The following is a 25418-nucleotide window of genomic DNA, read 5'->3' as shown; positions in this document are numbered from 1 at the left end:
AACCTCCCTGAGCCTGTCTTCTCATCCATAAAATGGGTGTGCAATGGCAATAATGGTGGCTAAGATTTTATGAGCCTTCTGATATGCTAGAGTGTCTGTCTGTCTGTCTCTGTCTCTCTCTCATCTAGTCCCCCAAAAAACTCCACAAGTTGAGTTGGGTACAGTTATTCTCCCCTGAGACACAGAGTGGTTAAGTATTTTGCCTGAAATCACACATGGCTGAGTGGTGGAGCCTTGATTCTAACTCAGGCTGTCTGGCTTCAGAGCCCATCCACTGACCCACCAGATCTGATTACCTCCTGCTCATGGGGGTGCTGAGGGCATCCAGGGAGACGGTGTAGATGAAGCACTCACCACAGCACCTCCCCACGGTCGTCAGCCCACATGGGGCGGCTGCTGTCTTTATTATCTATTTTTATCCCTTGGGAGACAGGAGCATCTCGGTGGATTTTATGTTGATACCTGCTGGATTTTTCCCTCAAAAAGAGTGAACAAAATGAAGCTTCTCTGTGAGTTCAGTGTTTCTTGCTCACAAAACTGACAGTTCTGTTCTTTAGTATCCTTCTTTTCATTCAACACAGTAGCCCCAAACTGTACTTAAAAAACAGTGCCTTTGGGATGAATGAATATGAATGAATATGAATATCACTCAGCTGTTTGCTGGACTCAGTTCAAGAGAGGGTAGAGCAAGAAGGACAAAAGAAGAAAACACCATTTGGCCTGGTGTGGGGATGGGAACAAAGTTGATCTGGCCACTTTCAGCACAGCCGCTTCAAGTCTTCTTTGAAAAAAGGAGAGTAAACTGGCAAATAGGAAAAGAATAAAATCCTTATAAATGGATGCATTTAAGACACTGGGATATTCTGTCTCAAAAGGGAGATATTCCACTGATGAGTGACAGGTGGGGGAAGGATCCTGAGACAGGTGCTAACAACAAACTTAAGAAAACAACAGAGATAAGAGCAGAGAGTATGACAACCTATTCTTGAAATCCAAGAGCATATTCCAGAACACTGTAAAAACTTACTAAGCAAAGAGCCTCTAGTCAGTCTTTAAAGTCTGGTTTAGGAAAAAGCAAACCACTGCCACCCAATTATGTGCGCACCTTAGGAGGGAGGGCTCAGTCAGGTCTGCCTTTTCTCAGGGCTTCCGCACCAGCTGAGGAAACCTCCCCACTATCTTCCCATTGATGGCCCAGCACAGGCACCTCTTCAATTGGGCTCCCAAGGCACTCGGTTCTGCTATTTCCCCTCTTTCACTCTGCCTTTGATGGCAGTGAATACATGAAAACCCAGCCTAGAAAAGTCTCTTAAGGACAAGAACAGTCCAACTTCCCGGCACCCATCACTGGGCTTTGAATAAAGCAGACCCAAGGGAGGACAAGCCCACATGGACTCAACTGCAGAGGCTCTGCTTCAAAGCTCTAGTGGGAAAACCACAGATTTGGGGCCAGAAGACTTTTAACTCCAGTCTGAGTTCCATCATGTAGAGTTCTATGCCTTCAGTCTCTCTAAGATGTGGATCAATCCACCTGCCAAAACATAAAGTCACAGTGTGTTGCATTTTATCTGAGTATGGAGCTAGGAAAATATCTACCAACGTAGGCATGAGACAGTGCAGGAGCAGCTGTTGAGGCAGAGACCACTCAGGGGCTGTCTTACTTCCATGGAGTAAGAGGGAGAAAAAGAGAAAAGATCAGCAATGTTCAAAAGTGACTCTCCCACTTCAGAATGGAGAGAGAATGCATGATGGTGGCCCTTTAGAGATAACAAAATGGAGCTGCCCACATTGTGCAGAGAACAACATCTTGGAAAATAAGGCAACCACACTGTTCTTACTAGAACTCTACCTGAAATATATGAGGCATGAATTTTTGGGTGTCACGGGATTCACAAGCAGGCATTTGGAGGAACTGGTAAGCACTGAACAGAGATACACCTGAGAGCTGGTGTCCTATCCTCACAGCCCACCTGTGCTGCCAACACTCTTCAGGTAGTGAAGATGCAGGCCAGGCATGAGGAGGGTGCCTGAGACAGGGGGTAGAGCAGAAGGGACCAGATACCTTAGTCCTGGGCCTCCGTCAGACAACCCCTCACCTCCAGAGGGTCCAATGAGGCTCAGGAACAGCTGCTTCATAAAAAGCCCTCTTGCAGGGTACCTGAGACAGTGCCGATGAGAGCACAGTAAGACTGCTCAGCTGCCTGCCTTTGGCTGGAGAATAGAAAACCTCACTTCTATCAGTGTGACTCTTGGAAACACTGAGATATTCCTTCCCAAGTGCAGAATGTTCTTCATATTTGAAGCAGGGCTTCCCCATGTATGTGATACCCATCAGTGGGTGACTGAAGCACCATGGAATCACTTTAGAAGGAAACCAATTCTCTTTTCCCAGGCCAACATCGTTTGTATGAAAATAACTGCTGCCACCATAGGGACACAAGATGACACTAAATACCATCTCCAGCAAAGGCAGTGTCTGCACATGAACGACTTACTCCACAGTCCTCCTACCTCCAACAAAACCAGTCAGCCACATCCACCACAAGCTGATAGGACTAGCAAGTGGAAGGCCATTAGCAGTGTACACACAGATGTGTTTCCTTTCATCAAATAGATGTGTACCTGAAAATTACTTGTAGTTGAGTAGCTTTTGTAAATCAAGTTCTTTTGTTCTTTTGTTTTTAATTCCTAAAAAAGCAACACATGTCCCCGGTAACACATTCAAACTGAATAGAAGGGTAGAAAGTGGAAGGTAGGTACTTTAATTTCCTATACATCCCTCTAGAAGTGTTCAGCATATTCAACCATTTATGTACATCCTTCAAACACACACACACTCTCTCTCTCTCTCTCTCTCTCATGCATTGTACTATGCATTTTCTTCTACATCCTTATCTTTTCCTCTACATGTTGGTCACTTATTGGTGTACCCTTGAGACCTATCACCTGAACACATGGAGCTACAGTTCTGAGTCTCTGAGTCCCAGGAACACCACCTCCTTCTGAGATGTTAGTGGTTGTTCCAGGATAAAAGGATGCCCTAACCAAAGAAGTTTGGAGAAAGCTGCCTCATATAATTAAATGTCTTTCTGTCTGATAGAAATTCCAGTTCCTTGAATATCTCATGGACACAATGGACTGCCAAGACTTTACATGGCACCTCCTTCCCTTATTTCAGCCCAAAACATTCTTTCAAGGACTGCTTACTGACATCTTGTGCAACATGATCTCTCTTTCGGATACTCCCAGCCCTGCCCCAGCCTTTACCTAAATTATTTCCTACGCTCCCTTCAAGCGTCAGGCAAGCGCATCTTCTTCAGGAAAACGTCCTCAGACCATGGCCGTACCTCACCCTTGGTTCACCCCTGGTCCAGGCTGAGATGTTCTGGGACACACTCTCGTTGGACCAAAGCTCCCTCCATTGCACTCCTTCTGGTTGCATTAAATGCTCAGTGGTGTGATCACTCCCCATCTGCCTCCCTGCTGGCCTAGAAATGTCAGGAGAGCGCAGGCAGCATCTGCTCATTCATCAACACCCCTAATGCCTAATGTCTGCCACACCAGAGGAGTTCTGTGAACATCTATTAAATAAATACATGAGGAGCTTCCCTTCCCTGGTGGTGCAGTGGTTAAGAATCTGCCTGACAATGCCGGGGACACAGGTTGGAGCCCTGGTCCAGGAAGATCCCACATGCCGTGGAGCAACCAAGCCCATGAGCCACAACTACTGAGCCCGCATGCCACAACTACTGAAGCCCACGTACCTAGAGTCCTTGCTCTGCAACAAGAGAAGTCACCGCAGTGAGAAGCCTGCGCACCACAACAAAGAGAGTAACCCCGCTCACCACAACTAGAGAAAGCCCGCGTGCAGCAATGAAGACCCAACACAGCCAAAAATAAATTTTAAAAATAAAAATAGGGCTTCCCTGGTGGCGCAGTGGTTGGGAGTCCGCCTGCCGATGCAGGGGACGCGGGTTCGTGCCCCGGTCTGGGAGGATCCCACGTGCCGCGGAGCGGCTGGGCCCGTGAGCCATGGCCGCTGGGCCTGCGCGTCCGGAGCCTGTGCTCCGCAACGGGAGAGGCCACAGCAGTGAGAGGCCCGCGTAACGCAAAAAAATAAAAAAATAAAATAAATAAAAATAAAAATAAAAATAAATACATGATAGTGGTATTCCCAGAACCCAACTCTGCAAACGCCACTCCAGTCCCTACAGAGGAAGAATTCACTTCCCCTAAACGTACTACAGTGACCTTTCTGGTGAGGCAAAGAGCCTTTTTGCATGTTGAATCACTGCTTCCTTACTCACTGGTCTCATGTGCACTTTGGTATGGCAGGTTTGCAGGATTAAATGTGGAACCGCCTCATCTCTGACAGAAATATCCTCAACACGTGAGCCACTGGGACATACTGACATTCTGATACAGAATTTACTTTACATTTTTAAAACGACTTTCTGCTGCAACATTTATTTTGATCAGGGGAAGAGACTGAGTGTTTATGCAAAATAAGATGAGGTTTCATTTATGATAGATTTCCATATGGTGGGAAGAAAATAGCACGATTTGACAAAAAAAGGGTCTTCCATTTGCCTCACACGTGAAGTGTGCACATAAACAGGTAGGGCACAGCTAACTGAACATGCGGGCACAGCCACAGGGCAGTGGATGTAGTGGCATGTAGGACAGAGTCTAAAGAGGCAGGGTATCCAGGAGGTGCTGAAGGCAGTGTTGGGGATGCAATGCTGACTTGCCCATTTTACTAGCTGAGTCATGCTGACCAATCTCTAAGCCTCAGTTTTCTCATCTGGAAAATGGGAATAATAATTGTTTCTACTTCACTGAGTTGTGGGTAGAATTGTATTATATTAGATCATGCTTGTGCCTGCATGTCAGAAAGACCACATAAATGTTACCTAGAGGAAGGAAACTGAGACACGGGGACATGGGTGGACTAATGCACAGGTGAGTGTCTCCAATGACAATGGCTAGTGTGTTCCAGACAGAAGAGTCCATAAGCTTGGAGCTGGGAAGAAGGGAAAGAAAGTGAGAAGTGAACAGGAAGATTTCCTTTACTCCCTCTCTCCCCTGCAAGAGGAGGCTCACCAAACAGCTGAGGCCCCCAGAGACTTCTGACAGCCCCAGGGCCCATACAAAAGGAAAGCAAAGAGTGTTATCTCAAACCCTATGGCATTTAGCTGACAATGACACCAAGGTTCTTGGCAGCTGAGCAGAAGGACATGAACACAAAGAGCTACCCGCCCCCCACCAATCCAAGCACGATGAGCAGGGGGAAGATGGGCGCAAGTATCAGGGACTGGCCGTATGCAGAAGATACTCATGGGCTTCCCAACCCCAAGCAACTCTGGCTCCACACTGTTTTCTGTTTATTGAATTTCTTTTTTTTTTTTTTTTTTTTAGTTTCTGCTTTATAACAAAGTGAATCAGTCATACATATACATCTGTTCCCACATCCCTTCCCTCTTGCGTCTCCCTCTCTCCCACCCTCCCTATCCCACCCCTCTACGTGGTCACAAAGCACCAAGCTGATCTCCCTGTGCTATGCAGCTGCTTCCCACTAGCTATCTACCTTACGTTTGGTACTGTATATATGTCCATGCCTCTCTCTCACTTTGTCACAGCTTACCCTTCCCCCTCCCCATATCCTCAAGTCCATTCTCAAGTAGGTCTGTGTCTTTATTCCTGTTTTACCCCTAGGTTCTTCATGACATTTTTTTTTCTTAAATTCCATATATATGTGTTAGCATACGGTATTTGTCTTTCTCTTTCTGACTTACTTCACTCTGTATGACAGACTCTAGGTCTATCCACCTCATTACAAATAGCTCAGTTTCGTTTCTTTTTATGGCTGAGTAATATTCCATTGTATATATGTGCCACATCTTCTTTATCCATTCATCCGACGATGGACACTTAGGTTGTTTCCATCTCCGGGCTATTGTGAATAGAGCTGCAATGAACATTTTGGTACATGTCTCTTTTTGAATTATGGTTTTCTCAGGGTATATGCCTAGTAGTGGGATTGCTGGGTCATATGGTAGTTCTATTTGTAGTTTTTTAAGGAACCTCCATACTGTTCTCCATAGTGGCTGTACCAATTCACACTGTTTTCTGTTCACTGAATTTCTTGATGTACAACTCCAGTGATAAAAGGGTTTCCAAGGTGCAGGAGGAAAAAGAATGTCAATGTGTTCAGTGTCATAGATACTCCCAGGCATAAGCCATGACATTGTGGGCTTTACACTATCATCATTCTTATAACAGTACTAACAAAAGTCACTCTTAGTAAGCTCTTACCACCCACTAGCAACAGGGCTAAAGATTTAATATATATTGTTTTCATTTAATCCTCACAAACCCTATGAAATAGGTGTTACCATAATGAGTACTTAACAGATGAGCAAACAGCATAGCCTGAGCCCCTGTGGTGGCAAGGGTCAGCATCAAGGCAACAACCGCACATCACACTCACACCCAGACCCCACGCCCCTGAACAAGCCCCTGACCAACCCAGCGCATGCCAGGGAGGGCTGCTGAGGAGCCCAGGGCCGACTGCAGGACTCTCTGTGTATCTCCCGTTTTCCCAAAATCCTGAAGGGGCTACCTGCATTTCCTCAGCAAAGCAATCTCTTTCTCTTTCTTGGGGACCTGTGGCATAGCATGGCTGATTGAGTCAGTCCAGGGATAGTGTTTCTTAACGATTTTCCCCAGTGGAACACATCTGACCATGAGCCCAGGCTGCAACATTCACTGCTGTCATTTCCAGAGTGCTGAAGATGGTCCCTCCCTCCCAATCAAAATACAGATCGGAAAGTAAGCACCTAAGTGTGATGTTAGCATAGAAATGACCTTCAATTCCCTCTAAGTCATCAAAAAAAAAAAAAAAAAGAAAAGAAAAACAAATCACCTACAAACTCTGACTCTCTACTATTTACTGTGACATTTCACAAATGTCGAGACACCAGGTGAAAAAAGAAAACACTGTTAGTATATCATTTCTGCTCCTGCATTGTCCTTTACTGCCCTGGCCCCTCCTTTTAGAATTCCTCTAGCCTAGATTCAGCTCCTACCAATCGCAAGCCTCCATCCTGATTTCTAGTATTCTGAAAAAAGAGATAATAAAAAATGCAAACATATTAAAGACCCTGAAAGTAGTATCATCTCATTAGACATACATCTAAGACTATTGTCTTCAAAGGGAACCCCACCCCCCAAAAATCAAATGCACAGAGAAGTAGAATTGACAAACCAAAAGCAGAAAAAAGAAACCCAGCAATCTGTTTGTCATGACCTATAGTAGTGTAGGACTAAAGTACTCATATAGTGACGCAGGTTCAAGAAACATCTGTGGAAGATCTTTTCTATTCCAGCCCTTCTGCCAAGTTCCAAAGGGGATGAAGAAAACACAGCCCCTGCCTCCAAGTTCAAGGGGGAGAGAGCCCAGTGAAAAGGAAAGCACCAAACCATGGGGACATAAAAGAAGGACAGGTGACTGTTCTGGGGAGGAGGGCTGAGGCCAGAGGGCAAGACCAGGCTCTAGGAAGCTGTGCTGTCAGGAAAGGGGAAGCCTAGCTCTGCAAGAGGAGAGCAGGCTGGGGGGAGGGCAGAGCCCAGGGGTAGGCATTCAGGGAGTCAGAGTCCTGGTCTCATGACCTGGAGGAGGTGGAAAGGGGAGGCCAGTGAAAGAAGGCAGAAGCCGGTGTCGGTTTGTGACAATTTGCACGTCATCCTGCAAACAGTGCTGAAGGGAAGGGCAAGTGTGTGCTGGGCTTGGGCAGGGCCACATGGAACCCCCGCCCCCGCCCCCAGGAGCAGGAGCTGGAGACAGTTTGGCATGAGGAGTCAGCACGTACCAATCAAGTGTCCCAAGGTATGGATGCTGCACCTGGCCCGCACCCTTACCTCTGCTAATGCCCAAAATGACCCTTCACACCTTACAGATGGGGAGACTGAGACTCAGAGCACGAAACGCTTTCCCCCAGACCACCGAGCTGGCACTCACAGAAGAAAGAGGCAAGTCCAGGCCTGCCACACTCCAGAGGCTCCCCAGTGGTTCTGAAAAGAGTCTGGAAAGGATTCAGGACAGGGACAATGGGGAATGTACAGGTCAGTACCAGGGTGAAAGGGGACCAGAGGGACAGGAAAGTGTTTCAGAGAGCCTTAGGTGTGAGCCTTAGTGGGAATTCCCTTCTCACTTGCTTTTCAGGAAACCATCCACCAGCACCTAAAGTCATGCATTTGAGTTTCACCCCATTTAACACGCCAGACCTGACCCTAGAACAGAGTGTGGGAGGTTGGTTTGGAATTCTCTCACAGTAGGTTGTGGAGGATGGCAGTCCCTACCTGATGCCTGCAACACACCGGGTAGTGGTAAGTGAGATACTGCAGCTAAGGTGCTCAGCACAGAGCATGCCTCTCAGTAAGTAATCAGCTCATTCACTCATTTATTAAATAAGTTCAACATCTGGGTTAAACATAAGCCTAAGCAGAGGCCACAGAGAGCCACAGGACATCCTCCTTCCACTAACACCACCTCTGATGAGATAATAGAGATAATAGAGACCCAAACCTATGTGTACACACATACACATCTTCGCAGACCTATGTTTGTGCTACGCCCCCACACACAGTCAGAAATGTGAAGGAACTGCCAAAAGAACTTGAACTCAGCCACTCAAATGGTGAATTTTAAGACAGAGACAGTCACTCTAGAACATAAAAATATAATTTCCAAACTAGAAGAGAAAAATGATGAGTACTTTGGGATAACAACTGTGGGGTCACTTCAGTGGCACTATCATCTGTGTATCTGGCCAAACACTCTTGTCCTGTCGTGCTCTCACTGATGAAACAGGGTTGGGGACATTCATCTGGCCGTGGGGGCCCTGCAGGTGCCAAAGGGCCATGTGATGGGGAGGGTCCTGAGTGTCCTTCGCTAGAAGCGAAGCAGTCTGTACAGGCCTGATCCTCTGATCCTTACTCAAGATTCCAACTTATGGCCATAGCACCATCACCTTCAGTTAGTGCCGAAAACAGATGTAAAAGCAAGAGTCTAGCCTACTCCAAATGTTTAGCTCAGAATTCGAAGAAGAAAACAAACCATTTAGAGTCCATATTTGTTTTTGACATCCTGGAGTCAGTTTCTTTCTTTCTATCCTTCTTTCTCCCCATCCCCCCTTCTCTCTCACTCTCACTCTCTTTCTCACACACGTGTGCGCACACACCCCCCCAAAGGGAAAAGAAACAATTTTTAAACACAGCTTTTAAAAAGGTTCATGAGCCTTCTTGCACATCAAATGGCTCCTAGAAAACAACCTCTTAATGATTTCCATGTAAATGAATCAGAAACATATGGATTAAATTTTCCTTAAAATATACACATGTAATTAAGGGGAAAAGTGCTTGGCAAAATGCATTTTGCATTTTATCAAACCCAGCTTTGGAAAAATAGGTTGAGACATCTGACAAATCCAAACCCAGCAATCCTGCCCATCCCTATGGCAGCCCAGGACCCAAGTCTGCCAGGCTAGACCTTCCCCTTTCTTGGGCTTTTCAGAAGAACCTACTGGATTGTAACACACAGGTTGGTTCCTCAGGCTCTACAGTGGTGGTTATGGGTCTCCCCTTTCCTGGACCTGTGTTCATCTTCAGGGGCTGGGCCCCCATACACAGGAGAGCTTGCAGCCCATGCTGGCCTGACTGGGCACCTTCCTGGGATGTCTAGAAGATGAAGGGGTGGCCTCGGTCATGCCCTGCAATTCACACCTCACTCCACCTCTGCCAAGCAGTGAACCTCTCCCAGGCCCTCCATTACTGGTGGAGGAAAGGGAATTGAGACTGAGAGCTATTCCCAGCGTCTTTTCTTCACCTGTACGAGAACCAAGTGAGAAGTTTTTCTAAATTGCTCCCTTCATTCATTTGCTCACCTGGCAACAAGTATTTATTGAGCACCTACTAGGTACAAGGTACCATGTTGAGGCTGGCAAGTCATCAGAGAAGAACACAGAGAAAGTCCCTGCCCTGGTGGAGCTGATGCTCTTGCTGGAGCTCACTCTCTGGGGCCCGATGCCCAAGGGCTTGCACCTTCACCATCCAGTCTGGGCCACACACCATTCCTCTCCACTGGGCCTTCTCCGCACCAGGCCCTGGACTCCTCCTCCTCTCCCTTCTTCCCTCTTCCTCAGTGTCTGGGCCCAGTGTTCCTCTGCAGACCTCTTCCCAGCAAAGCTCTCAACCGTATTTTACCTGTCTCCATGGTTTCCATGAGCTTCTGATGGCCTTCACAGCCTCTCACCACCTGGCCAGCCCTTGGAGGCCCCATAGCCTAACCTTTCTGACTCCTCCCCACCCCAAGTCCCCTTGGACACCACACTCCCTCATTGTTAGCGTCCCAGCCCCATGCCCGCCCCCCGACACCTGCTCACTGTTTAGTCCTTCTGCTGGACATGCTTCCCTCCCAACCACTCCCTTCCTGTCTAACTCCTTCCTCTCCACTTCCTCTCAGGGAGGGCTTTCTTGGAGCCCCAGGACCAGGCCCGGCCCCCTGCTACATGCCCCTTAGCACCATACTCTGCCTGCCCGTCACCTGATCATGACTTGTTCAGCACCTGTCTTCCCGCTCTGCTCAAGGAGCAGGGCCCACGTCTTTCCTAGTTGTGGGCGTATCTCTAGAGCTTGGCACAGTCAACATTTGATGAATGAAAGAAGGAAGGAAGGAACGAATGAACGAATAGATGAGTGAATACTTTATAGAGGCAATATTCTGCTTGTCCTCCCTGCTATGTCCCACTTTCTGTTCCAAGCAGATAGTCACATCAAGGATGTTTGCAGGGCTGATATGCAGACGCTACATGAGTCAGCACCTCTTCCCAGATCACGTGGGAACCTCAACTCATTGGAGTTATGACACTGGGTATCACGGGGGGAAGAGGAGGCACGGCCAGAGAAGGGTCTGGGGTTTCACTACAAGGAGCAGGGCCCAGGAAGAGCTGGAGCTTCAGAAGGAAGGCTGGTGATGGATGGGCCCAGGGCTGGGGTTCTCAGCCTGGGCAAAAGTTCCGAGATCCCAAGGTGACCCAGAAGTAACTGAGCCCCAGACACTTGCGGGAATAGGTACCCATCCTCTCAGAGGTCATGGTCAGAGAGGCAGCCAAGTAAGCTGGACTCCTCATCAGAAAATCCAGGTCCACTTGCCATGGACCTTCCTACCTATGTGACTTGGCCTCCCTGACATTTAGTTTCTTCATCTGAGAAAGGGAGATGAGAATATTGCCTAACCTCCCTCAAGGGGCTGCAGAGCGAAATAAAATGAGGCCACAGGGCTAAAATGATACCAGAGTTTAAACTGGTTAACTTCTAAAATTCACATTTTCCTTTATCCAGCCTAAAACTACTGGAGAATAAAGCTACTACTTTTGCCTCTTTTCTGCTTGGGTCTAAAACACGGACATGCTACAGGATTCTTTCCTCCCCTCTCTCCCCCATCCAAACTATAGAATCATTTGTGTTTAATGTTATCTATGGGCACATTTTTAAGCCATCACCTTTTTTCTTCCACTTTTATCATGTCTTTCCTCTGTCTTGACAGCACCATGGTTACAGCACAGTTATGGGGAGGAGGAGGGCGGGGAAGCAAAATGGGATAAGGAGAAAGGGGAAAAACCCCAAAACAACACAGAATCACCGCAACTGCCCTTTTGTGTTCTTTAGCAACCACATGAGACAAAAGAAGCAGAAGTTTAGGGTCAAACTCTGGCCGATTTCCAGTTCTTGGATTTCAACCACTTTAAAACAAAAATATTTGGGAGCCAAAGTATTGTCTTTTCCCTTATAGACACCCTTGAGAATAATGGCTCACAGACCAGCAGCCCAGGCACTGGGGTGGCGTGTGGTCCAGAGAGGACACAATTAATGAAAATGCTGGGTTCTAATCCTGCCTCTACCATCTGGGGAACCTGGGACCTGTTGTTACTCCCTCTGAGTTCAAGTTCTTCCTGTCTTAACCATAATTGCCTGTGAGAATCAAACAAGTTAATACAGTGATAATCACAACAGAATGTGTTGGTCTTCATCGAGTACCAGACTCTCTGACAGGCTACCTGTGCTATCTAACGGCAACCCCATGACATGGGTCTTATTTCCCCTCCAGCAGGTGACAAGAGACAAGGTCAATGGGCTAGCCACTGCACCCCAACCCACACGAGCATCAGCCTTGCTGGGCTCATGATAATCCTATACGGTCAGTGCTGTCACATCCATTTGACATCTAAGGATGCTGAGGAATGGAAGGAAAGAAAAACTTGCCTAAGCTTGTGTACTGGGTGGCCTTCTCAATGTTTAATCCTCACCAAAACCCCCTGAGAAGGTGACTGGGATTATTACCTCCAGTTTCTGAATGAGGAAAATGAGGCACAGCTATTTCATGCAGTCACAGATGCATGGCTGGGGTCAGCCATCGTGGCAGGCGGTCCTTACCAGGCTGGCTCTGGTTGTGGATCTGGCCCCTGGCTGCTCTCTCTCAGGACCATTTTCTAAGCCTTATTCTCTAACTTTCTGGGAGAGTCTGTGAGCCACCCAATGTCCTTTCAAAAAGTATCTTTTCGGGCTTCCCTGGTGGCGGAGTGGTTGAGAGTCCACCTGCCGATGCAGGGGACATGGGTTCGTGCCCCGGTCCGGGAAGATCCCACATGCCGCCGAGCGGCTGGGCCCGTGAGCCAAGGCCACTGAGCCTGCGCGTCTGGAGCCTGTGCTCCACAACGGGAGAGGCCACAGCAGTGAGAGGCCCACGTACCGCAAAATATATATATATATATATATATATATATATATATATATATATATCTTTTCCATTTAAGTCAGCCAGGGTATGTTTCTGCTGCTTGAAGGCACCATGGAAAAATGACAGCCCAGGTGGCATTCCCTACCTCATCCACTGTAGAAAACCCATTATGTAAAGAGCATGGTGCTCACGGCAAAGGAGGGCACCAAGCAGGCTGAATCAGCAGAGCCCCTGCCCTTGGAGAAGTAAAAGAATGCATGCAATGTACTTCTAGAACAAAGTGATACCAGAACAAAGGACCAGAGTCACTTACAAAACAAAAGCATAAAGGAATTGAAGAGGTTGTACTGAGCTGTTTTTTAAGAATGAGCATTTGGATAAGCAATAAACAGGGAGGCTGGGATGACAGAAATGAACAACAAGATACAATGGAGGAAAGAGAAAGGCGTACTCAGTGAACAGAAGGGGCTCTCACCTGGGTAGACAGAGGTGAGCGGCGGGGATGAAGGGAGGGGTAGGCTGAGGGCAGAGCATATTTCTTTCATACACACATATACAAACACACACATACCCAGATACACACACACACACACACACACACATTGTGTGTGTAGGTGTGTATGTGTACCTACATATGTGCCTGTGTAAATTTTATACCACTTCAGCCTAGAAATTACTTAAAAGAGTTCAGCTTTATCTGAATCCACTGTCAGACCATCCTCAGGTCTCACAAAAGCATCCTGCCCCATGCTTTACTCCTAGAGGAAATGAATTGTTCACAGCTTCTAAGGCATGGGCAGCTAGTCTCCAAAGATGTCTCAACAGATGGTAAGACTCACAGGCCGGGGATGCCAGAGCAGCCGCTCAGCAAACATCTGCTGGTTTCAGGAAGAAGCTGCTACATCAGGCACCATGAGGACCCTAAGACACATTTCTAAAGACTCCAGACATATGTCTCTGAATTCTCGTGGCCAATAGGTCAGTTTGCCCTCATGTCACCAACTCTGAGCCTGCAGTTTCTGTCAGCGCCTTCGAGAAAGGTACCTCAAGCACAGAGGTGAGCGCTGACCTGGCTGAACAGCCTGGTTGCAAGGCCCTGCCGAGGAAGCAAAAGAAAAGCAGATTGCAGAAAAGAGGTAGATTTTATCAGCAAGTTTCATCTAAGCCTAGAAGTTATGCCCACGAGCACAGCACACAGCAGCTCCTAAGCAAGTATCAAACCATTCTGCTATGTGCCCATGGGGGTTCAAGCCGCCAGGGGAGCATGCCCCCCTGTACTGGTTTCCTTTGTTGGGGGCAAGATTTCTAACCCAGGAACATCTCAGCTAGTGACCAATCTCTGAGCATGTGTTTTGAGTACATGTCATCAATAACTAGATCTGAGCTGGAGAGCACTCTAAACATGAAATACATTTCTGCAACATGAAAAGAAAAAAGACTATTTGGGGCTGGTTTGAATTAGGTAGAATGAGACAGGAATTTTCCTGAAGTCCCCTGCTCTCTTCCTTGGGCAGCTACTCACTGCCTGGCAGAAATAAGACACAGTGCCTGGGGGCTTTAGTCCATGACCCACTGCCTGGCTGGGGGACCACTGTGTCTGAGTACGGGTGGTAGGCAGACCTCATGAGTGGTGCTGAGGATGACGTTAAATAAAATTATCTACCTCTATGGCTCAAGAAACCTGACTATCTATTATGATTCTGCCTAGAGAGACTTGCAGTCTGTGTGATCAATGGCAGTGCTGGTCCCCTAGTGCTGCCACCATGGAAAGGTACAATTATGCCTTTAAAGCTCAAGGTGCAATTAAATCTCTATAATGGGGCTAATGGTTCAAGCAACCTTGAAGCAGTTGCCATATTTTAAAAGATCATTCTGAATTGTTTTATGTCTGAAATTGCTCTGTAAAATCTGAAGTTTTCATCTTCTGTTGAGAATGTATTTAATGCTGAGAGAATGGTCTTTTTGCAGCCACACTGCACAAAAGGGGGTTTCCTTCTCATCTGGCAGGATCTCCCGGAGGACTAAACTCCACCGGACAAAGCTGAGCTCAGCCCTCTAAGGCTTGGGTTCTTAGGAATTTGCTTTCTGAGGAAGAGTCCAAAGTGAAGATTAGGTCACAGGATACAGTCCAATCCAGAGCCCACTAGGGGCAACTCGGACTGACATCACTTCCTCTGAGAGAAAGAAAAGAAAAACATGTGGCAGCTCACAGGAGCAAGTGGTCAGGTCCCCTCCCTGGAGCTCCCACTGCTCCAGTCTTTCAGTAACTGTGGCCAGCAGGTGACACACGGTATCCTATGATCCCTTTTACCTGTCTGGTCCCTAAGTTCACTATGAACCTCTCAAGGAAGGGGTGGCATCTGGTTCACCACAGGGGCCCCAATAACCATCAGAATAATTAATGGATAGGGTACTGCCTCACAGAACATTAAGGACAGGTAACAGGTCAACCAGGAAAGGGAGACATTAGATATCCAGATCCAAAGGACAGGCACGAGAAGAACACTACAGAGATGGTGAGTTGGAAGCTCTTTAATCACTGACCAAGCTCTTTAAACAGTAACCTAGAACAATTTAGAAACGCAATTTATATTCATGTTATTTCCCGATAGTAATGATGACAACTAAGATGCACTAGGCAGTTTCCACGAGCAACAGTTGTGCTGAAGATGCTTAGACATCACTTCATATCCTCACAATAACCCCGTGAGGGAGGCAGTATTCTTATCCCTATTTTACAAAGAAGGAAACTGAGGCTCGGGGAGGAAAAGTTACTTGCTTAGGATTACAGAGCCAGCAAAAGGATGAGCAGGATTCAAGCCCAGAGCCCATCTCATGACCACTGCTTTCCTGCCTGTGATACTGAAACTGGCCCCCGATATTTCTAAAACATCAATAGCTTATAACAGAGTAGATTTTTACTTTGAAGATGCCATTGCTTTCTAGTTTATTTTTGGGGGAAGACAGCTCTTTGTTTAGGATCCTCCCAGGTATGACAAAGCGAGCAAAATCCTACTCCGTAATGGTGAGGATGAGGAAGGTAACATCCTCAATTAAACCCTTTGTATTCATCATCTGTTTCATCCTCACAACCACCCCATGAGGTAGATGTGATTATTATCCACATCCTAGATACAAAGAAACTAAGGTCTAAGGAGACAAGGTGGTCTCAGCCTTTCAAGGTCACAGCCAGTAAGAAATGGAACTCAGGATCTAATCAGAGGCTGTCTGCTGCCAGAGCCCAGTCCTTGGCTATTATAATCCCAATTCAAAGGGGCAGATGGGAATTTGGGGAAAAGAACTCTAGAATCTATGAGAAGACTGGATTTGAGGAACACAAGCCTGAAAACAGGGAGCCTCATTAAGATTCAGGCTGCTTTGTACTCTAAGACCACAAGTGATTCCATGGTAACCCTAGGAGCTCCAGAACCCTCAGGTACCATCACAAGGAATGGAGGAAGAAGAGAGAAGGCTCTGTACACTAGTGCCTGCAGGTCCAATGTGGCTATCTGTTTTTGTAGATTAAATGTTTTCTTGGAACCAGCCAATTTACATATTATCTGCTGATTTACATATTACCTATGTATGGTTGCTTCTGTGCCAGAACAGCAGAGCTGAGTAGCTGCAACAGAGACTTTGTGGCCCACAAAGCCTAAGTAAGATATTTACTATCTGGCCCTTTAAAGAAAAAGTTTGCCAACCCCTGGACTACAAGTTAGAGGGCCTGATGCAAACAGGAGCCAGGAAAACAGCAAGCCCAGAGTGTCCAGGCAGAACAGGCACACACTTCACCTATCCAGCTGGTGCCTGACACACCCAGCTTATAATTGTTTTTCAAAAAAGCATGATATCCCAAACCAGCCAGCCCTGCCCCTCACGTCCTGCCCTCTCTACCCTCCAAAAGGAGAAGCAGCAGTGAGCCTTACCTTTGTTGTACATGTTCGTTGGCACTTGAACGTCGCTCAAGCTGATGTTCACAGGCAAATTATTAAAATGGTCATTTGGGGCTAAGATGAATTCCTTCCCCAGCTCCAAAAAATTCCCATCTTTGTCCCTTTCATTTATCAGCACGGCATTGAAGTATTCATACTGAAAGAGAAAGTAAAAAAACATGACATGTGGCTTAGGGAAGAAGGCTGTGAACTCAGATGGACCTGGGTATGGCTGCGGGCGGGCTGTCTCCTACACTTGTGGATCCTGTTCTAGTCACATAATCTGTAAGTCTTTCACACCGTCTATGGCTGCTTTTGCACAGGTGTGATAGCACCATATAACTATTTCCCAATGTCATTAAGTACTCTTGAAAAACATAAATTTAAGAAGCTGCTTAGTACTTCCTTATGTGAATATAGAGAAAACTGCCCCAAAACATTTTAATTCTTTAAAATTTGAAGACAGACCCTGCCTTTATTCAGCCTACCTTTAAGTAGAAGGAGACTGGAAAACAACAAAAATTAGGTAAATATATAATATATTAGATAGTCATACTTGTTGTTCTAAGTGCTTTCCATATGTTAACTTATTCAATTCTCCTAACGACTCTATAAAGTAGGTTTTATGAGTATTCTAACTTCACAAATGAGGAAATTGAGGTAGAGAGAATTTATGTATGCTGTCAAAGATTACACCACCGATAAGCAGAACCAGAATTAAAACACAGTCTATTTCCAAAGCCTGTGCACTTAACTGCTGTGCAGTACTGCAAGATGGTAGATGGCAGGTGTGGTTGGAATTATCAGAGCAGGAATTTAAAACAACTGTAATGAATATACTAAGGGCACTAAAGGAAAAAGTAGAAAACAGGTAAGAGCAGACAGATAAGTAGAGAGACAAATATTCTAAGAGAAATAATCAAAAAGAAATGCTAGAAATCAAAAACACTGTAATAGAAATGAAGAATGCCAATGGGTCATCACTGGCCTGGATACAGCTGAGGAAATAATCAGTGAGCCAGAAGCTATGTCAGTAGAAACTTCCCAAACTGAAAAGCAAAGAAAAAAATTAATGGGAAAAAAGGAATAGAATATTCAAAAACCACAGAACAATTACAAAAAGTGTAACAGATATGTAGTGTAATGGGAATGCCAGAGAAGAAAGAGAAAAGGGAAAAGAAGAAATATTTGAAGTAATATTTCCAAAATTAATGACAAACACCAAACCACAGATCCAAGAAGTCCAGGGAAAATCAAGCACATGAATATTAAAAAAAAAAAAATCTACACCTAGGCATGTCATATCCAAACTGCAAAAATCAAAGACAAAGAGAAATCTTAAAGGAAGCCAAAAAGAGGAAAAAACCTTACCTACAGAGGAACAAGGACAACGATTAGATCAGACTTCTGTTCAGAAAACATACAAGCAAGAAGAGAGTAGCACGAAATACTTAATGTTCAAAGAAAAGACCTACCAACCTAGAATTCTAGAATCTAGAAAAATTATCCTTCAAAAGTGAAAAAGAAATAAAGACTTCTTCAGCCAAAAATTAAAGAAATTTGTTGCAAATAGACCTGCCTTGCAAAAAATGTTAAAATTTCATTAAAGGGAGGGAAAACTACACAGGTCAGAAACCCAGAAAAGAGTGTTACAACAGGAATAAATGAAAGTAAAATATTAATTTTCTTATTCTTAACTGACCTGACAAATAGTTTGATCAAAATAATAATAGCAACAAATTGGATTATTATAGTTATGGATAAGTGAAATGAATAGCACAGTGTTATACTACCCATGAAGTGGTACAAGATTGACAGTGGACGTGAATTAGTTGTAAATGTATATTGCAAACTATAAAACAACCACTAAAAACTTTTTTAAAAGAAGTATAAATGCCAAGGAAGGAGAAAATACTACGTTATGTAATATGCTCAATTAAAACCAGAGAAGGCATAAAAAGAGTAGAAGACCAAAAAAAAAAACAAGGGCAATGAATAGAAAACAGTTATAAGTATGGTACATATTAATCCAACTATATCAATGCTCACTTTAAATGTGAAGGGTCTAAATAGATTAAAAGATAGAGATGGTCACAGTGGATAAAAAAGAAGAACCAACTATATGCTGTCTACAAGAAACTCACCTTAAATATAAAGAACAGGTCGATTAAAAGTAAAGGGATAGAAAAAGATATACTATGCTAACATTAATCAAAAGAAAGCCAGAGTGGCCATATTAATTTCAGACAAAGCTGACTTCAAAGCGAGGAAAATTATCAGCAAAAAAGATTGGCATTATATAATGATCAAGGGGTTAATTCTCCAAGAAGACATAACAATATTTAATGTGTATGCACCTGACAACAGAATATTAAAGTATGTGAGGGAAAAAAATGATAGAACTACAAGGAGAAACAGATAACATGCTACTAAAGTTGAAGACTTCAGTATCCGTCTATCAGTAACTGATAAATCCATCAGGCAGAGTACTGGTAAGGATACAGTTTGAACTGAACAGCACAGCAAGTGAATCTAATTGACTATAGACTAATTCATCCAACAACAGCAGAATATACATTTTTCTCAAGCTCACATGGACCAATCACCATGACAGACCACATTCTGGGCCATAAAACACACCTTAACAAATTTAAAAGAATAGAAATCATACAAAATGTGCTCTCAGACCACATTGAAATTAAACTAGAAATCAATAACAGAAAGATAGCTGGACAAATCCCAAAATATTTGGAGATTAAACAACATATTTCTAAATAACACATGGGTCAAAGAATAAGTCTCAAGAGAAATTTTAAACTACATTAAAATCAAAATATAACTTGTCAAAATTTGCAAGATGCAGCAAAAGCAGAACTTACAGGGAAATTTACAGCATTCAATGGATGTATTGGAAAAGAAAAAAAGACCTAAAGTTAATCGCCTATGCTTCTATTTTAGGAAACTAGAAAAAGAAGAGAAAACTAAATCCAAAGTAAGCAGAAGGGGAAAAAAACACTTTTTAAAAATTTTTGCTGAACAGAAATCAATGAAATTGAAATCAGGAAGTCAATGAAACTAAAAGTTGGTTCTTTGAAAAGATTCATTACAGTGAAAAGATATAAAGCAAAATCATCAAAGGAAAAGAGACGCATGTGGCAAAGTACAGAGGAATCCAGATGTGAGCTTCCAAGATTTCTCTCCCAGCACAATTACATAAGATGTATAAATTCTTTCAGCAATGAATGGATGACAACACATTTGAAAGGTTGCCTACCAGAGAGGCTCAACAAAGACTCAGTGCTGGGGCTTCCCTGGTGGTGCAGTGGTTAAGAATTTGCCTGCTAGTGCAGGGGACACAGGTTTGAGCCCTGGTCCGGGAAGATCCCACATGCCGTGGAGCAACTAAGCTCGTGTGCCACAACTACTGAGCCTGTGCTCTAGAGCCCGCAAGCCAAAACTACTGAAGCCTGCGCGCCTACAGCCCGTGCTCTGCACCCAACAAGAGAAGCCACTGCAATGAGAAGCCCATGCACTGCAACGAAGAGTAGCCCCCACTCGCCGCAACTAGAGAAAGCCCACACACCGCAACGAAGACCCAATGCAGCCAAAAATAAATAAATAAAATGAATTTATTAAAAAAAAAAAAAGGACTCAGTGCTAAGGATTTTTACTGGGTGTTGGTCATGTAGCAACACTAGTTACCAACTTAAGCTAATTGATTTTAAGGAATTCCACACCTAGCAACTATAGAGCACACATTCTCTTCCAGATCATAACAGTGGGAATTCAATATATGATAATGATACAAAACATATCAATAACATCTAAGAAAAGATGATATCTAGAAGAATCTTAAAGATTTTGAAATTAAACAACACACTCCTTAATAATACATGTACCATGGAAGAAAATGACAGAAAAAGTAAAATATTTTGAAATAAATGATAATAAAAAATATATATTTGCAAGATGTAACTGAAAAAGAACTTAGAGAAAAATTTATAGATTTTAAAGCTTATCATAGAAAAGGAGAAATTTTTAAGATGAGTAGTCTAAGATACTACCTTAAGAAGATAGAAATCAAGAACAAATAAAACTGAATGTTAAAAGAAGGAATAAAGTAATCAAGATAGGGACTTCCCTGGTGGTGCAGTGGTTAAGAATCTGTTTGCCAATGCAGGGGACACAGGTTCAATACCTGGTCCGGGAAGATCTTACATGCCACGGAGCAACTAAGCCTGTGTGCCACAGCTACTGAGCCTGCACTCTAGAGCCCCTGAGCCACAACTACTGAGCCCACGTGCTGCAACTACTGAAGCCTGCATGCCTAGAGCCCGTGCTCCGCCACAAGACAAGCTACTGCATGAGAAGCCTGTACACCGCAATGAAGAGTAGCCCCCGCTTGCCGCAACTAGAGAAAGACCACGTGCAGCAATGAAGACCAAACGCAGTCAAAAATAATAATAATAACAATAATAATAGAGATAAAAGCAGAAACCAATAAAACAAAACAAATAACAGGGGAAGAAATCAATGATATCAAAAGTATAAAACACTAGCTAGACTGATGAATAAAAAAGTAAGAAAGCACAAAATACTAGAGTCAGGAATGAAAGAGAAAACATTATTAAAGAGCTAACAGATAATGAAAAGATAAGAGAATAATATAAACAACTTTATACCAATATTTGACAATTTGAGTTAAACGTGAAATTCCTTGAATAACTGAAATTACCAAAATTGACACAAAAAGAAATATAAAATATGACTGGCCCTATGTATACAAGAGAAATTGAATTCACAATTAATAGCCATGATAAAACAAACAACTCCAGGTTCAGATGGCTTAAATAATGAATTCTATCAAATACATAAGGAAAAAATACAAACTATCTTACATAAATCTTACAAAAAATTAGAGGAAGGAATACATCCCAACTTATTTTATGAGGGCAGCATAACACTGACACCAAACCAAACAAGAACAATTTCTGGAAAAATTACATGCTAATATCACTCATTAATCTAGATCAAAAATCTTAACAAAATATCACATCAAATCCCCTATCATTAAAAGGACAATCCATCATGACCAAGTTGTATTTATCCCAGGAATTCAAGGTTGGTTTAACATTTGAAAAATCAATCAACACAGTTCACCATACTAACAGAATTTTTTTTTAAAAATCATATGACCAAATAAATGCAGAAAAAACATTTGAAAGAATCCAACTTTTGTTCATCATAAAAACTATCAGGAAATTTAAAATAAGATAAAAAGTCCTCAACCTGATAAACAGCAACTAGGTAAAACCTACAGCTAACATTATATTCATGACAAAACACTGAATATTTTTCTCTTAAGATCAGTAACAAGGCAATTATGTCTTATCACTTCAATTCAACATTGTACAGGTGGTTCTGGCAAATGCAGTAAATTGCATGAATGAATGAGTAAATGAGTGAATGAATGCCATACATACTGGAAAGGGGAAAAGCTATCTTTTTCTGAAAACATGACTTTCTATGTAGAAAACCCTGAAGAATGCCCATAATCTTCTGTAAGTATTGAGTTTAGCAAGGTCACAGGATATAAGATCAATACACCAAAATCAATTATATTTCATTGTACTAACAAAGAACAACTGGAAGAATGACAGCATTAACAATAGCATAAAAAGCTTGACATACTTAGGTATGAATTTTTAAAAACATGTGTGATACCTGTATGCTGAAAATTACAAAATATTTCTGGGAGAAATTAAAGAAGCCTTAAATAAATAGAGAGATATACCTTGTGCTTAAGGATTGGAAAACTCAGTATTAACATGTTAATTCTTCCCAAATTGATCTAAAACTCCAAAGAAATCTCAATCAAAATCTCAACAGGCTGTTTGTAGGAATTGCTGAGTTAATTGTAATTTTATAGAGAAATGAAAAGGATCTAGAATATCAAAAACAATTTTTAAAAAGAAGAAAAAGGTCCAATGACTCACATTTCCTGAATTTAAGTCTTACTCTAAACTTAATTAATCAAAATGGTGTGGTATTGGCATTAAAGCAGACAAACAGATCAACGGAACTGAAGAGAGTCCAGAAATAAAGCCGCACAGATACAGTCAACCGATTTTCAATAAAGGTGCTTAGATAATTCAATGGGGAAACTATTTTCAACAAATTGTGGTGGAACATATGACTAAACATATGAAAACAACATCCTCAACCCCTAATTCACAACATACACATATTCATTCAAGATGGCTGAAAGACTTAAATGAAAAAGCTAAATCTATAATATTTAAAAAAACAAACAAAAAAAACGATGAATAACTTCTGCTGCCTTCAGGTAAGCAATGATTTCTTAGGTTATAGAAAGCACTTACAATTTTTAAAACTGATAATTTGGACTTATGAAAACTGAAAACTTCTGATCATCAAATTCACTATTAATAAAACAAATAGTAAAGCCATCATTGAGGGAAAAGTATTCATAATACATACATCTGACAAATAACTTGTATCAGAATATGTAAAGAACTCCTGTAACACAACTTAAAACACCAATTAAAATATAGGCAAAAGATTTGAACAGACACCTTACAAAGGAAAGTATACAAATGGCCAATATACAAACCAAAAAGTGTTCAACATCATTAATCAGAGAAGTGCAAATTAAAACTCCATCATTGCTCCAAAATGCAATTTTACACCCACAAGCTAATATTAAATTTTCTGAAAATACTAAACGTTGGCAAGGATGTGGAATAACCAGAAATCCCACACATTGCTCATGGAAATATAAAACCTTTCAAACCCTTCGGAAAACCATTCACAGCTTCTTGTAAAGTTAAACATGTATCTACCATATGATCCAGCAAATTCTACTCCTAGGTATTTATTTAAGAGAAATGAAAACATATAAATTAACAAAAAAGCCCAGCCTGATTGGTTAAGGCCAGCGCCATTATGGTTCACTCATAGGCTCTCCAGAGACAGCTTCAAAACTGCCATTTAATTGAATACCTGCACAACCCAGAATGCAACTGAAGGAAGGATGAAAACATAAGCAGGATTTTGCTCAATGGTGCCCATCCTTGACCGCAGACGACTGTGTGTTCTACTCCTCCCTAAATCCATTTGTCCATTCTGTATTGATTTTGAAAAGGCTGACTCAGTGCAAACAAGAAGAATCACTTCTCGGTCCTTGGAATTCATTGCTCTAATTATGAGGCTCAGTAGCTTTGTCCATAGGAGAGAGGAAGGGATGTGTTAAGTCTAAGTCACCTCAGTATTTCTGAGTCCCTGTCACCCAGGAGGTGGGAGTAAATTAGTTCTTTTGTGAGTATATCTGATCATCTACCAAGTGTGATGGGGCACAAGGGAAACTAATCCAAGGGAGGAAATGTGGCAAAGAAAACACCAGGAACAAAATGGTAGGTGTGCTGCTTCCCCAAACCTGCCTTGGCACCAACTCAGGATGAAGTAGTCCAATGAGTAAGTGTATAAAAGTGACTCAGTGGGGCAGGGGTAGGAACATGTTTTCTGTGAAGGGTCAGACAGTCATACTTTAGGCTTTGCATGTTATAGAGTCTTTGTCACAACTCCTCTACACTACTGTTGTAGCACAACAGTGGCCAGACAGTACATAAAATAATGGGCCTGGCTGTGCTCCAGTCAAACTTTATTTACCAAAGATTTACAAAACTACAAAAAGGATTTGGCCTGTGGACTGTAGTTTGTCAACTCCTGCAGGAGGGTGTTATGAGATTTTCAAGAGACAGAAATTAAAAAAAAACCTCTGGCTGGAAGGAATCAAGCATTACTTTCATTAAGAAGTATTTGAACACAATACTAAACAAGAAGAAGAAAGTTGGAGGACTTCAAGACTACCTGTAAAGCTACAGAAATAATGACAGTGCTGTACTGGTGAAAGAATAAACAGATCAGTGAAACAGAACAGAGAGCCCAGAAATAGACACTCCCATAAATACTGATACAGTCAACTTATCTTGGACAAAGGAGCAGATAGTCTCTTTAACAAATGGTGCTGGAACAACTGGACATCCACATGCAAAAAAGAGGAATCTCCAGGAACAAGACAAGGTTGCCCACTCTCACCACTCTTATTCAACATAGTTTTGGAAGTTTTAGCCACAGCAATCAGAGAAGAAAAGGAAATAAAAGGAATCCAAATGGGAAAAGAAGAAGTAAAGCTGTCACTGTTTGCAGATGACATGATACTATACATAGAGAATCCTAAAGATGCTACCAGAAAACTACTAGAGCTAATCAATGAATTTGGTAAAGTTGCAGGATACAAAATTAATGCACAGAAATCTCTGGCATTCCTATATACTAATGATGAAAAATCTGAAAGTGAAATCAAGGAAACACTCCCATTTACCATTGCAACAAAAAGAATAAAATATCTAGGAATAAACCTACCTAAGGAGACAAAAGACCTGTATGCAGAAAATTATAAGACACTGATGAAAGAAATTAAAGATGATACAAATAGATGGAGAGATGTACCATGTTCTTGGATTGGAAGAATCAACATTGTGAAAATGACTCTACTACCCAAAGCAATCTACAGATTCAATGCAATCCCTATCAAACTACCAATGGCATTTTTCACAGAACTAGAACAAAAAATTTCACAATTTGTATGGAAACACAAAAGACCCCGA

General features: G+C 42.9%; 1 protein-coding gene across 1 annotated transcript in view; it reads right to left on the bottom strand.

Moving 5' to 3' along the window:
• CACNA2D3 (calcium voltage-gated channel auxiliary subunit alpha2delta 3) overlaps window positions 1-25418 on the bottom strand; it is a 794881-nt gene that overhangs the window by 460038 nt on the left and 309425 nt on the right. The window contains exon 5 of the mRNA XM_060109938.1: window positions 16723-16885. Coding sequence (XP_059965921.1) covers window positions 16723-16885 — 163 coding nt within the window. The remainder of the gene's footprint in view (window positions 1-16722; window positions 16886-25418) is intronic.

Source organism: Mesoplodon densirostris, chromosome 10 (assembly GCF_025265405.1).
Source record: "Mesoplodon densirostris isolate mMesDen1 chromosome 10, mMesDen1 primary haplotype, whole genome shotgun sequence".
NCBI lineage: Eukaryota > Metazoa > Chordata > Mammalia > Artiodactyla > Ziphiidae > Mesoplodon > Mesoplodon densirostris.
The sequence above is the reverse complement of the archived record's forward strand: the minus strand, read 5'-3'. Positions and strand labels throughout refer to the sequence as shown.